The sequence below is a fragment of the Echeneis naucrates genome, chromosome 24, assembly GCF_900963305.1.
Source record: "Echeneis naucrates chromosome 24, fEcheNa1.1, whole genome shotgun sequence".
Classification (NCBI taxonomy): Eukaryota; Metazoa; Chordata; class Actinopteri; order Carangiformes; family Echeneidae; genus Echeneis; species Echeneis naucrates.
This window is the reverse complement of record NC_042534.1, coordinates 5,248,265-5,264,434: the sequence shown is the minus strand read 5'-3', so window position 1 is coordinate 5,264,434 and position 16,170 is coordinate 5,248,265. Positions and strand designations below refer to the sequence as shown.

At 42.3% G+C, this 16,170-nt stretch overlaps 1 protein-coding gene across 1 annotated transcript; it reads left to right on the top strand.

Moving 5' to 3' along the window:
* Positions 1 to 1,159: 1,159 nt before the first annotated feature.
* On the top strand, positions 1,160 to 15,123 carry rab32a (RAB32a, member RAS oncogene family). The gene is made up of 3 exons (XM_029496599.1): positions 1,160 to 1,556; positions 11,932 to 12,209; positions 14,126 to 15,123. The coding sequence occupies exons 1-3, from the start codon at positions 1,343 to 1,345 to the stop codon at positions 14,273 to 14,275; spliced, it is 642 nt and encodes a 213-aa protein (XP_029352459.1). The 5' UTR covers positions 1,160 to 1,342; the 3' UTR covers positions 14,276 to 15,123.
* The last annotated feature ends 1,047 nt before the right edge of the window (positions 15,124 to 16,170 follow it).

Below are 16,170 nucleotides of genomic sequence, written 5' to 3'. Positions count from 1 at the left end.
GTGTGTGTGGCAATCGCAGCTAATCTAAAAAAAAAAAAAAAAAAAAAAGCTTTCTGCCTTTTTTTTCATGTATTAATTTTCAGCTCAGCTTTCTCTCATCAGACATCGCTGCAGTTTAAATATTACAAAGAGCTAGATTAACAAGAAAAGTGCAGTAACTTGACTGAATATTACTTTTTACTGTATGTGTTGCAAAGTGTGCTCAGCATCACAAAAATAGCTGAAATTCTGCTGAAGGCTTGTGCTGTACGATTTGCGATATGGATATTAACGTGCCAATCAAAAGTGTTATCAACCTACATCCCTGCTTTCGGTTCTTACGATGTAGCTGATACAGGTTAGTGTGATTGTAGATGCTGGCGACGTTGGGTTTTATTTTTTCAGTTTACACTCGATCATAACCCTGACAAAAGTTTTCAGAGCATGGGATGTGATTCCAGTGAGTTTGCTGTGTCGCTGTAATGGAAAACACAGTACTTGTACAAGTTCTCAGAGTTTGTTATACTGTTAAGCCATCTCTCGTTTTTCACACAGGTGGTATGTTTGTAATACTGATAAATGTTTCTATATTTAGAATGTCAACAAAAAACAAAAGTTTCTACATTTTGAAATTGTTCTCAGATACTTGTCGAGGAGCAGTGTGTTTGGTTTTTGGGTAACTTTTAAGCTAACTTGAGTCAAGCGTATCCTCTTGGAAATATTAAGTTGTAAAAGTAACCAATGATTAGTTGCTTCTTGTAATGAAATACATGTTTCAAGTTTGCTTCAATCTCTCATTATAAACTTTAGTAGTTTACTTGAGGTTAAGTCTCTTAGTTCTTTATCTATAAGAATGCAGATTATTTCAGAGTAAAAGACTATACAGTGCATAGTGCAAATGTATTGTATTTCCAAATGTTTTTAGTCTATTATAGTGTAAGTTGTTAACAGATTTTAACCGATGTGAAATATATAAAAGGGTGCCACCTGTTCAACACTGTCGAAAAGAGAACAATGGTGTAAAATAAAAACTGTTTCTATGAAGAAGACTGATTACTGCCTGAAAACACAGACAGAAGTAATCTGGGAAAATGTGTCAGTGTGAGTTTGTGTGTTTGACTCTCTGATGGGAGGAGCAGCAGGAAGTTCACACTCCCTGACATTTCCGGGTCCTGTGACTTATCAGGTGGTGGCAGAGCGGCAGGAGGAGGAGATCTGGGAAAGAAAGGGGGGAGACAAATGTAATTTCTGCCGCATCTGGTCCTTCGGCTGCCGGACCGGCCCACAACAGACCAGACCTGACCAGGAGCCGCTCACCGAAGCGATCCGAGTTCAGAGCAAAGCGTCCGGAGCCGGTGTGAGCATGGCCGGGGGCTCGGTGTCCGAGTGTAAGGAGTATCTGTTCAAAGTGCTGGTCATCGGGGAGCTGGGCGTCGGGAAGACCAGCATCATCAAGCGGTACGTCCACCAGCTCTTCTCCCAGCACTACAGGGCCACGATCGGCGTCGACTTCGCCCTCAAAGTGATCAACTGGGACAGCAAGACGCTGGTCCGGTTACAGCTGTGGGACATAGCAGGTGAGGAGAGCACGGGGTGTAAAACACCACTACACACACTACACAACCACTACACAACCATCACACAACCACTACACAACCACCACACAACCATCACACAACCACTACACAACCATCACACAACCACTACACAACCATCACACAACCATCACACAACCACTACACAACCATCACACAACCACCACAGGGTGTAAAACACCACGACACACACTACACAACCACTACACAACCATCACACAACCACTACACAACCATCACACAACCATCACAGGGTGTAAAACACCACTACACACACTACACAACCACTACACAACCATCACACAACCATCACACAACCATCACAGGGTGTAAAACACCACTACACACACTACACAACCATCACACAACCACTACACAACCACTACAGGGTGTAAAACACCACTACACACACTACACAACCACTACACAACCACTACACAACCATCACACAACCATCACAGGGTGTAAAACACCACTACACACACTACACAACCATCACACAACCACTACACAACCACTACAGGGTGTAAAACACCACTACACACACTACACAACCATCATACAACCACTACACAACCATCACAGGGTGTAAAACACCACTACACACACTACACAACCACTACACAACCATCACACAACCACTACACAACCATCACAGGGTGTAAAACACCACTACACACACTACACAACCACTACACAACCATCACACAACCATCACAGGGTGTAAAACACCACTACACACACTACACAACCATCATACAACCATCACACAACCACTACACAACCATCACACAACCACTACACAACCACGACATACACTACACAACCATCATACAACCACCACACAACCATCACACAACCACTACACAACCATCACACAACCACTACACAGCCATCACACAACCACTACACAACCACGACACACACTACACAACCATCATACAACCACCACACAACCATCACACAACCACTACACAACCACGACACACACTACACAACCATCATACAACCACCACACAACCATCACACAACCACTACACAACCACGACACACACTACACAACCATCATACAACCACTACACAACCACCACACAACCATCACACAACCATCACAGGGTGTAAAACACCACTACACACACTACACAACCATCATACAACCACTACACAACCACCACACAACCATCACACAACCACTACACAACCATCACAGGGTGTAAAACACCACTACACACACTACACAACCATCATACAACCACTACACAACCACCACACAACCATCACAGGGTGTAAAACACCACTACACACACTACACAACCATCATACAACCACTACACAACCATCACACAACCATCACAGGGTGTAAAACACCACTACACACACTACACAACCATCATACAACCATCACAGGGTGTAAAACACCACTACACACACTACACAACCATCATACAACCACTACACAACCACCACACAACCATCACACAACCATCACAGGGTGTAAAACACCACTACACACACTACACAACCATCATACAACCATCACAGGGTGTAAAACACCACTACACACACTACACAACCATCACACAACCATCACAGGGTGTAAAACACCACTACACACACTACACAACCACCACACAACCATCACAGGGTGTAAAACACCACTACACAACCACTACACAACCACCACACAACCATCACAGGGTGTAAAACACCACTACACAACCACTACACAACCATCACACAACCATCACACAACCACCACACAACCACCACAGGGTGTAAAACACCACTACACACACTACACAACCACTACACAACCATCACACAACCACTACACAACCATCACAGGGTGTAAAACACCACTACACACACTACACAACCACTACACAACCACTACACAACCACTACACAACCATCACACAACCACTACAGGGTGTAAAACACCACTACACAACCACTACACAACCACGACACAACCATCACGCAACCATCACAGGGTGTAAAACACCACTACACAACAGTCACACAACCACTACACAACCACTACACAACCATCACACAACCATCACGGGGTGTAAAACACCACTACACACACTACACAACCATCACACAACCACTACACAACCATCACACAACCATCACGGGGTGTAAAACACCACTACACACACTACACAACCATCACGCAACCATCACAGGGTGTAAAACACCACTACACAACCATCACAGGGTGTAAAACACCACTACACAACCATCACACAACCATCACACAACCACTACACACACTACACAACCACTACACAACCATCACACAACCACGACACAACCACGACACAACCACTACACAACCATCACACAACCATCACAGGGTGTAAAACACCACTACACAACCACTACACAACCATCACACAACCACCACGGGGTGTAAAACACCACTACACAACCACCACGGGGTGTAAAACACCACTACACAACCACCACAGGGTGTAAAACACCATCACACAACCACTACACAATCATCACAGGGTCTGAAACACCATCACACAACAATCACTGGGTCCAAAACACACCACACAACCACCACGGGGCAGTCAGGGCCAAGTTTTGTCAGTCAAACTTTCACTTTCACTCGCTGTATGTCGGTTCACAGTCAACAGTTTTTTTGGGGTTTTTTTTTTTTTAGTTTGGACTTTTAGAGAGATGATGTGAAACTTAAAATTCCCAGGCGGCCCTGAAGTAGAGAAAAAACAAAAAACAAATAAAATCAGGAAACCAAACAAACTAAAGGATCCTGCTGGTGTTTCCCCCTCAGTGATCTCTGGTTCTGCTAATTGACAGGAATGTAGGCCAGGCTGTCCAGTGTGATCCCAGCTGGTGTCCTCTATCTTTATTTCAGGCCGTCATTCATGCTGTCGCTGTTGTTCAGCCCTTCTGTGTGCAGGCTCCTCTCATCGTCGTGTTTCTGAAAGGATTTTAATAAACTTTGCCTTCCGAGCTGCCAGACTTGGCTCAGACTGCAGGCTGAGCATTCCTGCAGCTTTAGTAAGCAGGAGCAGCGAAATGAGAGCGGAGTAAATAAAAGTTCCCCACAAACAGGCAGACACACTCCAGCTCTGTCCCTGTTTGTCTCCTCGCTGCAAACAAGGAGAGTGTGAGAGAGACGCGCTCGAGAGGACAGGTGGGAGGAAGTGAGCACAGCCGAGAACCGAACTGTAAAACCTAAAGGGGTGAGGGGAGTCTGTGATGTGCCATCCATCATTTCGTGTTTTATCTGGTGGTGTGTGTTGTTGTTTTTTTTTTTTTGGAGGGGGGGGGGGTTGCCTAAAATATATCAGGGCTTGTGAAATTGGCTAGAACGCATCAGGCCAATACAGTGGATATCTTTATGTCACATGGTTTGAGCTGTGTGTGTGTGTGTGTGTGTGTGTGTCATTCATATGTACAGTAATCCTTTTTTTTTTCTTTTACTTTACTATTGCTGGCAAAAGTTTGAATATTTGTGTCTCAGTGAAAATTAGCAGAAACATTATTTAAAAATTTTATCAGTTCAGAAATGCCAATTTCTATTGTGTGCTTTGTGTGTCAAGTGTAAGCAGTTGTGGTGTAACATGAACAGATGGACAGTAAGAGTTAATCATTCCCTGAGAGCTCTGCTTTGTGAGAAAAGAATATCTCCCGAACATGATAAGAATACCTTTTACACTATTCAACAAGTGGAAAGAATGTAAGACTTCAGTTTACAATCGTATTCATTACTGAGACAATCTGCTCCAGACTTTCTTGTCATTATCTGACCAGCTGTCCCAAAATGAAAACATTTCAGCTTGTTCATATAAATAAGTGAAGCAATGAGAAAATATTCACACTTGGAAAATCTGGAAGTGGAGATATTTTTCATTTCTTCCTTTCAAGCTTAATTTAAAGAAATACTCCCAGAGCAAGATTTGCTGTCAGTGGAGTCACCACCCATCGACACGTGAAAGAATTTGACGCTTAATCTTTCTCTGATTCTCCCGATTCGGTCAAATTTAAGACACATTCTGCCGACCTCTCGTCATACGTGCACCGCGGCAGTATCAGCAGGCTGATCCCCAAACACAAGCTTCTCCAGCACAGTCACGGTTGTCTGGAAGGACAGCGTGCTGATGGAGCACCACAGAGGCCGGCGACGTCTGACGTGGTCGTGGCCGAAGGTGGTGGTTGTAAGTTAAACTAATGAGAATCCTGATCTGCCTTGAAATCACATCAGCCGTGCAGAACGAAAGCTCTGATTCAATGATAGCTTTACACTTTACAAACAAAACTCACACATTTCCATTCCTGGATCGTCACATTAGCTCTATTTTTGGCCAGAATGAAAATTGGATTTTGCTGTCTTCTCTTTGGTCGTGTTGGAAAAGTGTTTGGACGGGATCTGTAAAGAGCCGGTGTGGACTGAGCGAACGATTGTCTCAGTAGTAAGTGTTTAAGAAGAAGAAATGATTAGTTTTGACTTTTGAACGTGGTGGTGCAGGTCAGTCAGGTCCATCATCTCTTCATCAGACAAAGCTCATGTGCTGAGACGGAGGAGGCCAGATGTTTAGACGACGGCTGTTTTTATATTTATACCATCGCTCACGGTGCTGACAGGAAGGGGGTGGACAGGTCCTTCCATGGCCCTGGCAGTGCCAGGGAGGGCCGTCTGCTCGTCACAGTCCAGACAGGAGTCCGTCAGCCTTCAGAGGATCTGTGAGGGCGAATAAAACACTCATTCACAGAGACAACACCATGTTTGAATGGAGCCGTTTACAAACCAGAAATAAAGTTTGAGGTTAGATGATATGTCATTATTGACACCTACACCAAGGCCTGCCCTGAGGACACACTGCAGATAAAATTAGTCATTGTGTGTGTGTGTGTGTGTGTGTGTGTGTGTGTGTGTGTGTGTGTGTGTGTGTGTGTGTGTGTGTGTGTGTGTGTGTGTGTGTGTGAAGGAGGAAACCTGGAGGTGTATCTGCCAAGTCATTAACAGTCATTAAGCCATTTAATCGTGCAGGAAAGAAGGAAGAATTTCTTTCTGAGAGCAACTCCAGAGTTCTGTTGTCTTTTAGCAACCTTAATAATGATCACCATCTGGGAGGAATGACAGTAATCGGTGGCCTGTACAAGAAGGGGGGGGGGGCACCCTGAAGTCAGTGTGAAGCTGGTGGCTCTCCCACCCCCTTTTCACCCACAATGACTATTTTCTGTTGGATTCATGGACGCCATCCGACAGGATGATTACCACGTTAGAGGAGAGAAGCCAGCACCTCGTAGGACCAAACGGTCCCGTCAAAGCAGAAGGTTGCTCATTTGTGGGATGCATGTTGTGGTTCACTTCTCTGTGGTAACCTTCAGTCTTGGTAGGAAAACCTGAAATCTGATAAATTATCTTGAAAATAAATCTGAAATGTCAAAAGATGACTTAAAGGGACAGCTAAGAATCACACAAGGGGGAGGGGGAGGATTTTGTCTCCACAATTACAACACAAATACTTCCTTCCATTACTCATTCATTGTAAGTTTATTTCTTATTTTTGTGTTTAGAGTGATGCATTGTGCTGTCACATGTTGTATCACATGTTTTGGGAAATTGGGAACTGCCGATTAGGCAGTTTGCTCCACTTCACACCTTCAACTGTAAATAAGACATTTAAATCACTTGTGTTGTGTTGAGCCAGCAGAATTTTCTCAGTCACTGGTTATTTCTGTTGTGGCAGCATCAAACGCTAACTAGAGACTTAACATTTCTCTAGATATTCCCAGAAAGACTGGTGTTCGCAATAGGTCGTGTTTAGTTCTGCTTAATATTCTACAACAAATATTATCATTTTGAGCTAAATTCCTCCAATCTTGTGCCAAGGCTTTAGGTTGATCAGCACGCAGCAACCCCCCCAGTGGTAATGCCACTTAAAGGTTGGAGGTGGGGGGGTGTTTAACCTGAATCCAGCCTCTGTGCTCTCAGCTGTAGTAAGCTGTAGTAAGTCAGCGCTCACATGCTGCTCAGAGAAATGTGAACGTGCCGGTCATGTGCTGCTCACAGTCTCCAGTTTGTGGCCGGAGCTTGAGACCACCTTAATGCTTGGACCCTGTGTTGTTGTGTTGTGTTGTGGTTATTTCAGCGAGCGGGGAAGTTGCACTGCCAGTTGCCTCCTGACAACAGACGGGAGGCTGCTGCAGTTGCTACTGCCGTGTCTAGCTTGGACAGTTTCTATGGTAACCCACCCACAGGATAGCAATATGTACGGCCATGGAGGAAACCGGGGCTGCCAGGGCTGTGGATAATGATGAGACTTTGCTTTCTTTCTGTTTCTCCCACACAACAAACAGAGATGATACGGCGGGTTGTAACTAAACCCTTTTTTCATCTGTAGCTGAAGCTTTCACGTGTTCATGACCAGAGTGACTAACTGTACTTGAAGTCATGTCCCAGCATTCATCCGTTTGGTCGGCTGAACTGAATATCCTTGTTTCAAGCCGTTGGAATTCCACAATAGTGTCCACTGTCTCTGTTTTATGGACAGACTCTGGCGTGTTTGTCCTTGGCTCGTAGGCAGTGTCCTTATGTTGAGCGTTTGAGGCAGCAGTCTCATGCTCCTCTGTGGTATTCACTGAGTAAACGCTCTGACGGTTCAAACCATTCCTGTGTTTGATGCTGATCGTGTCAGCAGCGTATGATGCTCACTGAGAATATTTCATTTCGATAGAACTGTAGTTTTTGCACATTGAGCAGGAAACAAAACGCATCATTTGGTCGTATTAACTTTATTCATCCATGTCTGTGCAGTTGGACTTGCAATATTAAATAGTACGACCACGCTTTCTGTAGACCGCATTGTGGAACCTTGTCGATACCAGAAGTAACTCTTCGCCTCTACGTGTGCTCCTGTTATCACTTTGACAATATCGATCACTATCATCAGTCAGCAGGAGTCTTTCCCTTCCAGCCAGCTCCCTCCCAGGAGGACTGAGGCCAAATTGACCCGGCACAGAGAACTGTCCGAATGTTGAGCGTATACAGTGACGTGCTGTCACGGCCTCCTCGGCACCGATGGAGCTCAATTCCCAAAATGATCGCACTACTTTTCAGTGTTAATTGACTTGAATTCCAAACAGCAGTGAGATAAGATGGATTACTGTTCTTATGCTGACTGCATGAAACGTACATGTTGGTCAATGAGCGGCACATAAAAAGATCTATTTTCACTTATAAAACCATCAGTTCTGTTCGGTTTGGATGTTGTCAGTATCAGAATATAATCAGTCTGCTCGCCTGTCCTTCATGCTCTGCTTTAGTCTACTGCCTTTAAGTTAAATCTACGCCTATATTTTCCTGTACTTTATATTTAGAAGTCTTCATGGCCTCTGCGCTCACTTCTTCCTGGCAGAGCAGTTGTGCTCAGTCAGATCTTTCAATAGCACATAAGGAAGAAAAGTGTTTAGAAAATCATTAAGCCAGTTAAATCTTTCTATGTTCTGCCTCTGCCTCCACTCAGCTGGATATACGAGCACCACAAGGACCGGAAATGAAAGCCTTATTTCAGCCCATCGGCTCTTTATCCCACTGTGTCGTGTCTCTGGTGTTTTCACCTGGGGTTATATCAGCTAAAATTAGACTCTCAATTATGAGCAATTACCGTCAGGCCTGTGGGCCCCACAGTCTATTCACTTTCTTGCTCGCATCCGCAGTGCACCACGCCCCTCCAGTTCCTTGCGTGGCTGGGTAAGTACCGACAGTAAAGTGAAAGTATGCAGGCTGAAGCTGTGCTCACAGTTCCCCAAACCTTTTCTTGGTTCGTTTTCTATTTTGTAAGTCAGCTGAAGTGGAAGCCGTTAAGTGTGTAACACATTATACGATTACTCTTGCCCTGTAGGCTTTCTTAAATTGGATCAGCGCAGCAGAAATATCTGCTAAATCTGTCAAATCTGTTCATTGAAAGCCTGATAAATATTTGCAGACACTAAAACTAAAACTAAGTTAAATGAGCAGGTAGTTTAAAGATATAATCTTTATCCGTAATGTTTATGAGTGGGTGGAAAAATCTGAAACTTAAACATGTTTTTGTCACAGATGATTGTTGGAGGTGTCACATGAGGAGAATACAGTAATCTTTTTAAAGAATCTGCATTTTGTCTGTCCTTTCCAAACTCCCATGGACATCATTCAGGATACAGACAGATCATCAGTAACTGATTTCATATAAAACTCAAACACTGGGAATCGTAGATTGTGTGGACTTGTTTGTGTGTCTGTGTTTAGAACTACTTTCTGCTGTTACCAGTCAGAAATGTCAGAAACACATTGTTTGGTATTTTAACCATTATGTGAGCTCTTGGCATGTAAATGTCTCTCATCCATTCATCTTCTACCACTCATCCGTTTCTGGGTCACAGCGGGGTGCTGGAGCCAATCCCAGCTCACACTGGGTGGGGGGGGGGGGGTCACTCTGGACAGATCACCAGTCCATCAAAGGACCGACACACAGAGACAGACAAAGACCAACAACCACTCACACTCAGTTTAGAGTCACCAGTTAACCCAAACATGATGTCAAACCAGTTACCTCCTTATTGTGGGGCGCTAACCGCTATGCTGCCCTGAAAATGAATTTCTAACTGTCAATTTTTTTTTGTTGGTGATTTTACATTTGCAGCCAAAAACATCTGAGTCACAGATTATCATCACCCTTCATGCTTGCTCTCAGCTTCCTGTAGCTTCAGGCACCGTCAACACATCTAACTGTCCAGGAAGCCAGATAACAGTCGATCTCAGGCCTCATTTTTTAAAAACCAACTAACTGTTGACTGAGTTAGGAGCTAACCTGTGTATGTCAGTGGCTGTTAAAGGATATGAAATGCCTGCTGATGTATCTGCATTTTTTTAATTTGAAATAAATTCCACAAAAATCCGACAACAGGAAAATGAGCAGATCAGAATGGAAGTACTATGTATTTTTAGGCAAAGCTGGATACAGCCAAGCCAAAAACCCTCCTGGAGTCCTAAAAGTTTTAAAGGCACATCAGCATGACGTTTTTCATCATTTAAACACTAAACACACTTTTTTTTTTTTTTTTTTTTTTTTTTGTAACTTAATGGTAAAAACTACAGAAGGATGAAGACAAAGTCTTCATTCTTAAAAGCTGAAAAATATATTGTATATTCATGATTTATCAAGATTTAGGATTTCACTAAGAATGAATGGGCTAAAAGTTGTGGAGAGAGGAACTGAGATGGAAAAAAATGTTGAACTTCAGTGACCTTGTGTTTTGAATTTAGAAGGTGAAAAATCTCCCACGACCTGGAAACAGAAAAGCGGTCGATCTAAAACTTATGTAGGTGGTGGTGGAAACTGGAGGAAGGGAAGGTTACGGATGGCTGGGAAAATGAAATGGAGAAAGAGCGGTTTTCATGCTCATCTGTACGATCTGGATAGGCCAGTAAAGCGATTCGCTGCAGACAGGATTTTATTAACCAGATAGCTTTGCTTGTGAGAGTGACACCAACCAGAACAAACTTATGGAAGTTGAACATAGATTCACTTCCCCTGCTGAGGCACTACACACATCCGTGCACATTGAAAGTGACGTGACATGGACAGACTGAAAGACGTGTGATGTTGGTGGAATTATTAACTCTCTTCCAGAGTCCATTTCCTCTTTGATCTTTTTTATGTAATTATAATTTTTATTTTGAAAACAGATAAAGTACTTGACATGCAAAATGCAGGAAACTAAATACTGCCGCTCACTGACTTCATCATTGTTTGGCAGAAACATTGAAATGGGATTCTCTGCATTGGCTGAAAATCCTGTGATGAGCTGAAATGACGTAACTATAATCAGTAGATTTAAGAAAAATAAGAAAAACCCCTAAAAGGTGGTCCATTTGTGCAGAAGAAGAAGCCCTCTCAGATCGATAGTGACACCCCATATCTCCGCAGTAATTCCCCCTCACTTTGCCTTTGTGAAATATAATCTCAGAATTTCTCAGAGAATGATCTTATTATTCTGGCAGATTACCTCTGCCATTCTCTGTGTGTGGATTAGGCCCGTGGAAAATTGGGGAAAGTAGGTCAAATCGCAGCCATCTTTATCCTGATCATTCTTTTGGCATATAACAGAAGAAATGAAAGAGAAATGCTGAACCTTTCACCATTTGCTGCAACCAAGCTTAGGGCTAGATCTTTAGCTTCGTCTTTAAGAGGCAGCATTTGTTCTTCACGTGTTTAATCATAATCTGTTTTGGTGAAGTCAACATCCATATTACTAATCTAGTTTTCAAATGGAAGTATAATACAAAATAAAAATTCCCAACGTTCCTCTGAATTCTCTTCCCCTCCCCCAGGTCAGGAACGATTTGGGAACATGACACGAGTGTACTACAAAGAGGCGGTGGGGGCTTTTGTGGTGTTCGACGTGACAAGAGGCTCCACGTTCGAAGCAGTATCCAAGTGGAAGCACGACCTGGACAGCAAGGTGAAGCTGGCTAATGGCAATCCCATCCCCTCGGTGCTGCTCGCCAATAAATGTGACCAGAAGAAAGAGAGCTCCAACAACACAGCTCAAATGGACAATTTCTGCAAAGAGACCGGCTTCCTTGGCTGGTTTGAAACCTCAGCTAAGGTGAGCGACAAATACCTTAGACAGGAAACAGACAAGTAGAACAAATGCATGAAACAAACCTTATTCTAATCTTATTCTACAGTTCAAACCAGAGTTTAGCATGAAATAACCCAGCTCACTGGGGTCACGGGGTCATGGCATAAACATAACCAGCTATCAGTTAAAACCTTATTTTCCACATTTAATTGATTTACATGGTGGTAAATGAAATTTGTTAATGACTTTGTTAATCACAAGACTTGATGTGACAAAGGTTTTTCTTTTCTTTTCCTCCCCCCCACAGTTTCGTGAATGTTTTCTTTTGTTTCTCACAACAAGCAGGAAATCTTGAAAAGTTACGGCGTGGGGAAACCACGCCTTCTGTGAATGTTGTTATCACATTGTGGTGGGGCTTGTGAAATGGTCACATGCAGTGTTTGTAGCATTTGAAGGCACTTGCCTTCCTAATCAGCGAGGAGACCTGCAGGACAGCCTCTTTGATATTGGACTGCATGGTGATGATTGATGTTTCAGTCTGGAGCTGTGGGGGTCAGGGGATTAGAGCCCTGAGAGATAATGTTCTGTGGTGTTTGACGATGGTCACAGTGTCACAAGTTTGGTGTGACAGTATCTGTGTGTTTACACTGTTCTCATGTATTTCCATTTTTGTGGCTGCACTTTGACAAAGGAAATCATTTGGTTGCATTTAATTTGACAAAGGTTCCGTTTTGTAAAGTTTACAGCTCTAATGGGTGATTAAAAGATATCAGACTATTTAGTTCAAAGGGTGGAAGGAGAAGCATACTGCATTTGTTTGCTAAAGTAAAAGTAGCACATCATGCAGTAAATGTACTCAAAGTGCTGTAAGTACTGTTTATCCAAAATGACACATGTGAATGTTGATTCCGGGTCATTATTATAGGTGAACATGTAAACTGTCCTTAAATGTTGTAGCTGTCCAGGTGGATCAGATTCTGACTGAGTGTTTAAAAGTAAAACTGAAAGGAAAAAAAATAGGACACTATTGCCCTGTGAAGTTTAGTGGAGCGGCAGTAATAAAATAACAGCGCAGAGACATTAAAACTGGAGAATTTTGTTTTCCATATTTGCTGGTCCATGATGTAAATTCCTCACCGACTCTCTGTGCTGTCATATTTTCCTGTCAGAGCTGTGGGAGGGCAACAGTCTGACACCAGCAGAAGGCCGCATGTGGCAGCTCATGTTTGTTGATAGATTTTGTTCCTGAAGCTCTGCTGTTTTTTTTTATTTATTTTTTATTTTTTCCTTAAGGCAGCCACTTGTTTCCTTGAGGACACACACTTCTACACTTTGAACTGAAGCCAGATTTATACTGTAAAACTGAAGAATGCTTTGAGTTTTGGCAGCCTGATTTAACTTTAAGCCGTTACAGTAACCTCAGGCCCTGCAGCTGTATCACTTGCTGTCTTATGTATGTGTGTATGCATACATATGTGTGTACTTTTTTGTTTTTCTTATTTTTTTTACTACACACATACAATCTGTTTTCCTTTACCTAGGATGCCCAGGCCTCCCTGGAGCTCAGGGAAAGGCCGTTCATATTCATTTCCTCTTCTGCACACAGGATGACAGCTTGAAGGACAAAAACAAATGCCTTTTTTTTTTTTTTTTTAACCTTGTTTCTTCTGGTCTGGCAACTATGACTGACATCTATGTCTTATTTTAACAGGCTGGTTCATATAAAGAGCTTTAGTGGACTTCCAAACAATTCTGTGAGAGAAAAAGAAAAAAAAAAGTGACTTCTCTTTAAAGACCCAGGATGCTGGGATTAAATGCAGTTTGCTGTAATATGGGATAATGATCAGTGTCTGCACTGTTACTAAGGTGTAAAGCTATAACAGTTTGTGAAATCAATACTTTATCACCTCTCTGACATGCAGTTTTTGACCTTTTCATAGGACAACATCAACGTGGATGAAGCAGCACGTTTCCTGGTAGAGAATATTTTGGCTAACGACAAAGGTTTGCCATACGAGGAGAGCAACGGAGACCGGATCAAACTGGACCAGGAGACTGTGGCTGCTGAGAGCAAGTCAGGTTGCTGCTAACGCTCAATTCATTCACATTAGCCATCCGCCTTCCTCTGGCAGGATCCAGTGCCTGCGGCTCTCAGCCCTCTACTGAAGCCTCACAGAGGAATTTTTGGACTGTCAAAGCTTCAGGAACTTCTCCTGTCTACATGTGACCTGCAAATCTCTCACTGTAGTTTTCCCTAAAAGCACACCAGGCCCGTGTTTATAGTGATGTCACAACATGCAATGTTATTGTCAGTGCCATACTCTTTCCTGCTTTGTACAACCAGCGGATCTTCATTTTTGTATTTCTCACATGTGCCTCCCCCTGACAGTGTAATCCTCCACCAACTATGAACTCCAGCCCCTCATACTTGAACCCTGTTACTCCTGTTGGCCTGAAAACTGAGCAAGGCACTTAGAAACACACAACTAGAAAACAATCTGTAGGTTCTAAATGTCTATCATTTTGATCCATTGTCTCTCTGCATCTCTGTCATTTAACACTTTGTCTACAAAACAAGACACTTTAATTGTTCGGTCTGTCTGAAGTCTTTGCTTTATTTAACATGGACAACACGTCCCTTACACATTCATCTTACACCACACTGCGCAAAACAGTTTCCACATTATCATATGTCATACTGCTCTGAAGAATTGTTTTCTTTATGTCTTAATGTCTCTGTAATAATGTGCCATCATACATTTTTGAATATTTGAAAAGGAGAGTGGATCACAGTTTTGATTCTTCTGTCAAACCCTTTTAAGGACACAGATGGACAGTACAGTATTTCTAGGAAAGCGAACAAGAAAAAAAAAAAAAACTAAACTAAACAACTCTAATGATGGCCATATATGAAACACTGAGAATAATTGTTTAATTATCTTTAAGCCATTATGAAAATGTAACTATGATTCATGGTATGTCTTTTCAAAATGTGTCGGGTCAAGCATTGCACAGCTGGTGAGATGTAAGCAAAATCAAAATGACTACACTCTTCTACATAGAGATGGTAATCTGTTAAGTGTTCAGATGAAATATGAAGGATTTTTTTTTTTACATTCTGATGAGATGAAGTTTACATGTGAAAATACTTTAAATCTACAAGACCAAAACAGAATAAACATTTTAACAAATTTGCGTTGTGTAGTGGTAATTAGTAAGTAAAATGTCTGATTGCATTTATTTAAGTAATTGATTAATTGTGTGTATCTCATTTGTACACATAACAGCAACACTGGAGGAATGTTAATGTCCTCAGCATGCTCCAAATAACCCACATTTCATTCAGTCATCTGAAATAGAAATGAAAAATGTTGAGTGTGAATGAGTAAATTAGATATGCATTAAGATATGCACAAACATTTGGATTAAATACAAGATAAATATTTTGTTTGCCTTTTATGGCTGTTGCAGATTTATAAAATTAATTGGTTTTTTTTTACTGGCACGTGGACATTTTGAACCAGGCCAGTTTATCTGGGACTGTTTTCATAGAAACACACTTATTGCACAAGGCTCAGGTAATTTCAGGTTCTTGGGACTTTAATGTTAAATGGCAACAATTTTTATCGCCATGCCTACTCCAACAGAGGTCAAAGAAATGTCAAAGGGTTTTTTGTTTCTTTGAAAATTTTAATGTCCATTTTAATCAGTCAAAAAGAAAACACCATACATTAATATATTGCTTTCTCCTGATGCCGTAGTGGAAGTTGTTATGTGTGAAAAGTAAAACATGCTGTGTGTGTGTGTTTGTATGAATGAATGAGGCCGTGTGACTCCTCTGAGGAATCAGTGTGTGATAGTCATCAGACATAATGCAGCTTGTGCTTTTCCACACACCTAACAGTCATCATGTTAGTGCTGCTGTGTGTGATCTTTACAGCAAAACTTAGTCAACTGAGCCAAAACTGCATCACATGGTGACTGA

Bases quoted from the DNA above. Each gene is read 5' to 3' on its own strand.
- rab32a (XM_029496599.1), top strand. From the start codon at position 1,343: ATGGCCGGGGGCTCGGTGTCCGAGTGTAAGGAGTATCTGTTCAAAGTG. The intron at 1,557-11,931 runs GTGAGGAGAGCA...CCCCTCCCCCAG, and splicing joins ACAGCTGTGGGACATAGCAG to GTCAGGAACGATTTGGGAAC. The intron at 12,210-14,125 runs GTGAGCGACAAA...ACCTTTTCATAG, and splicing joins GGTTTGAAACCTCAGCTAAG to GACAACATCAACGTGGATGA.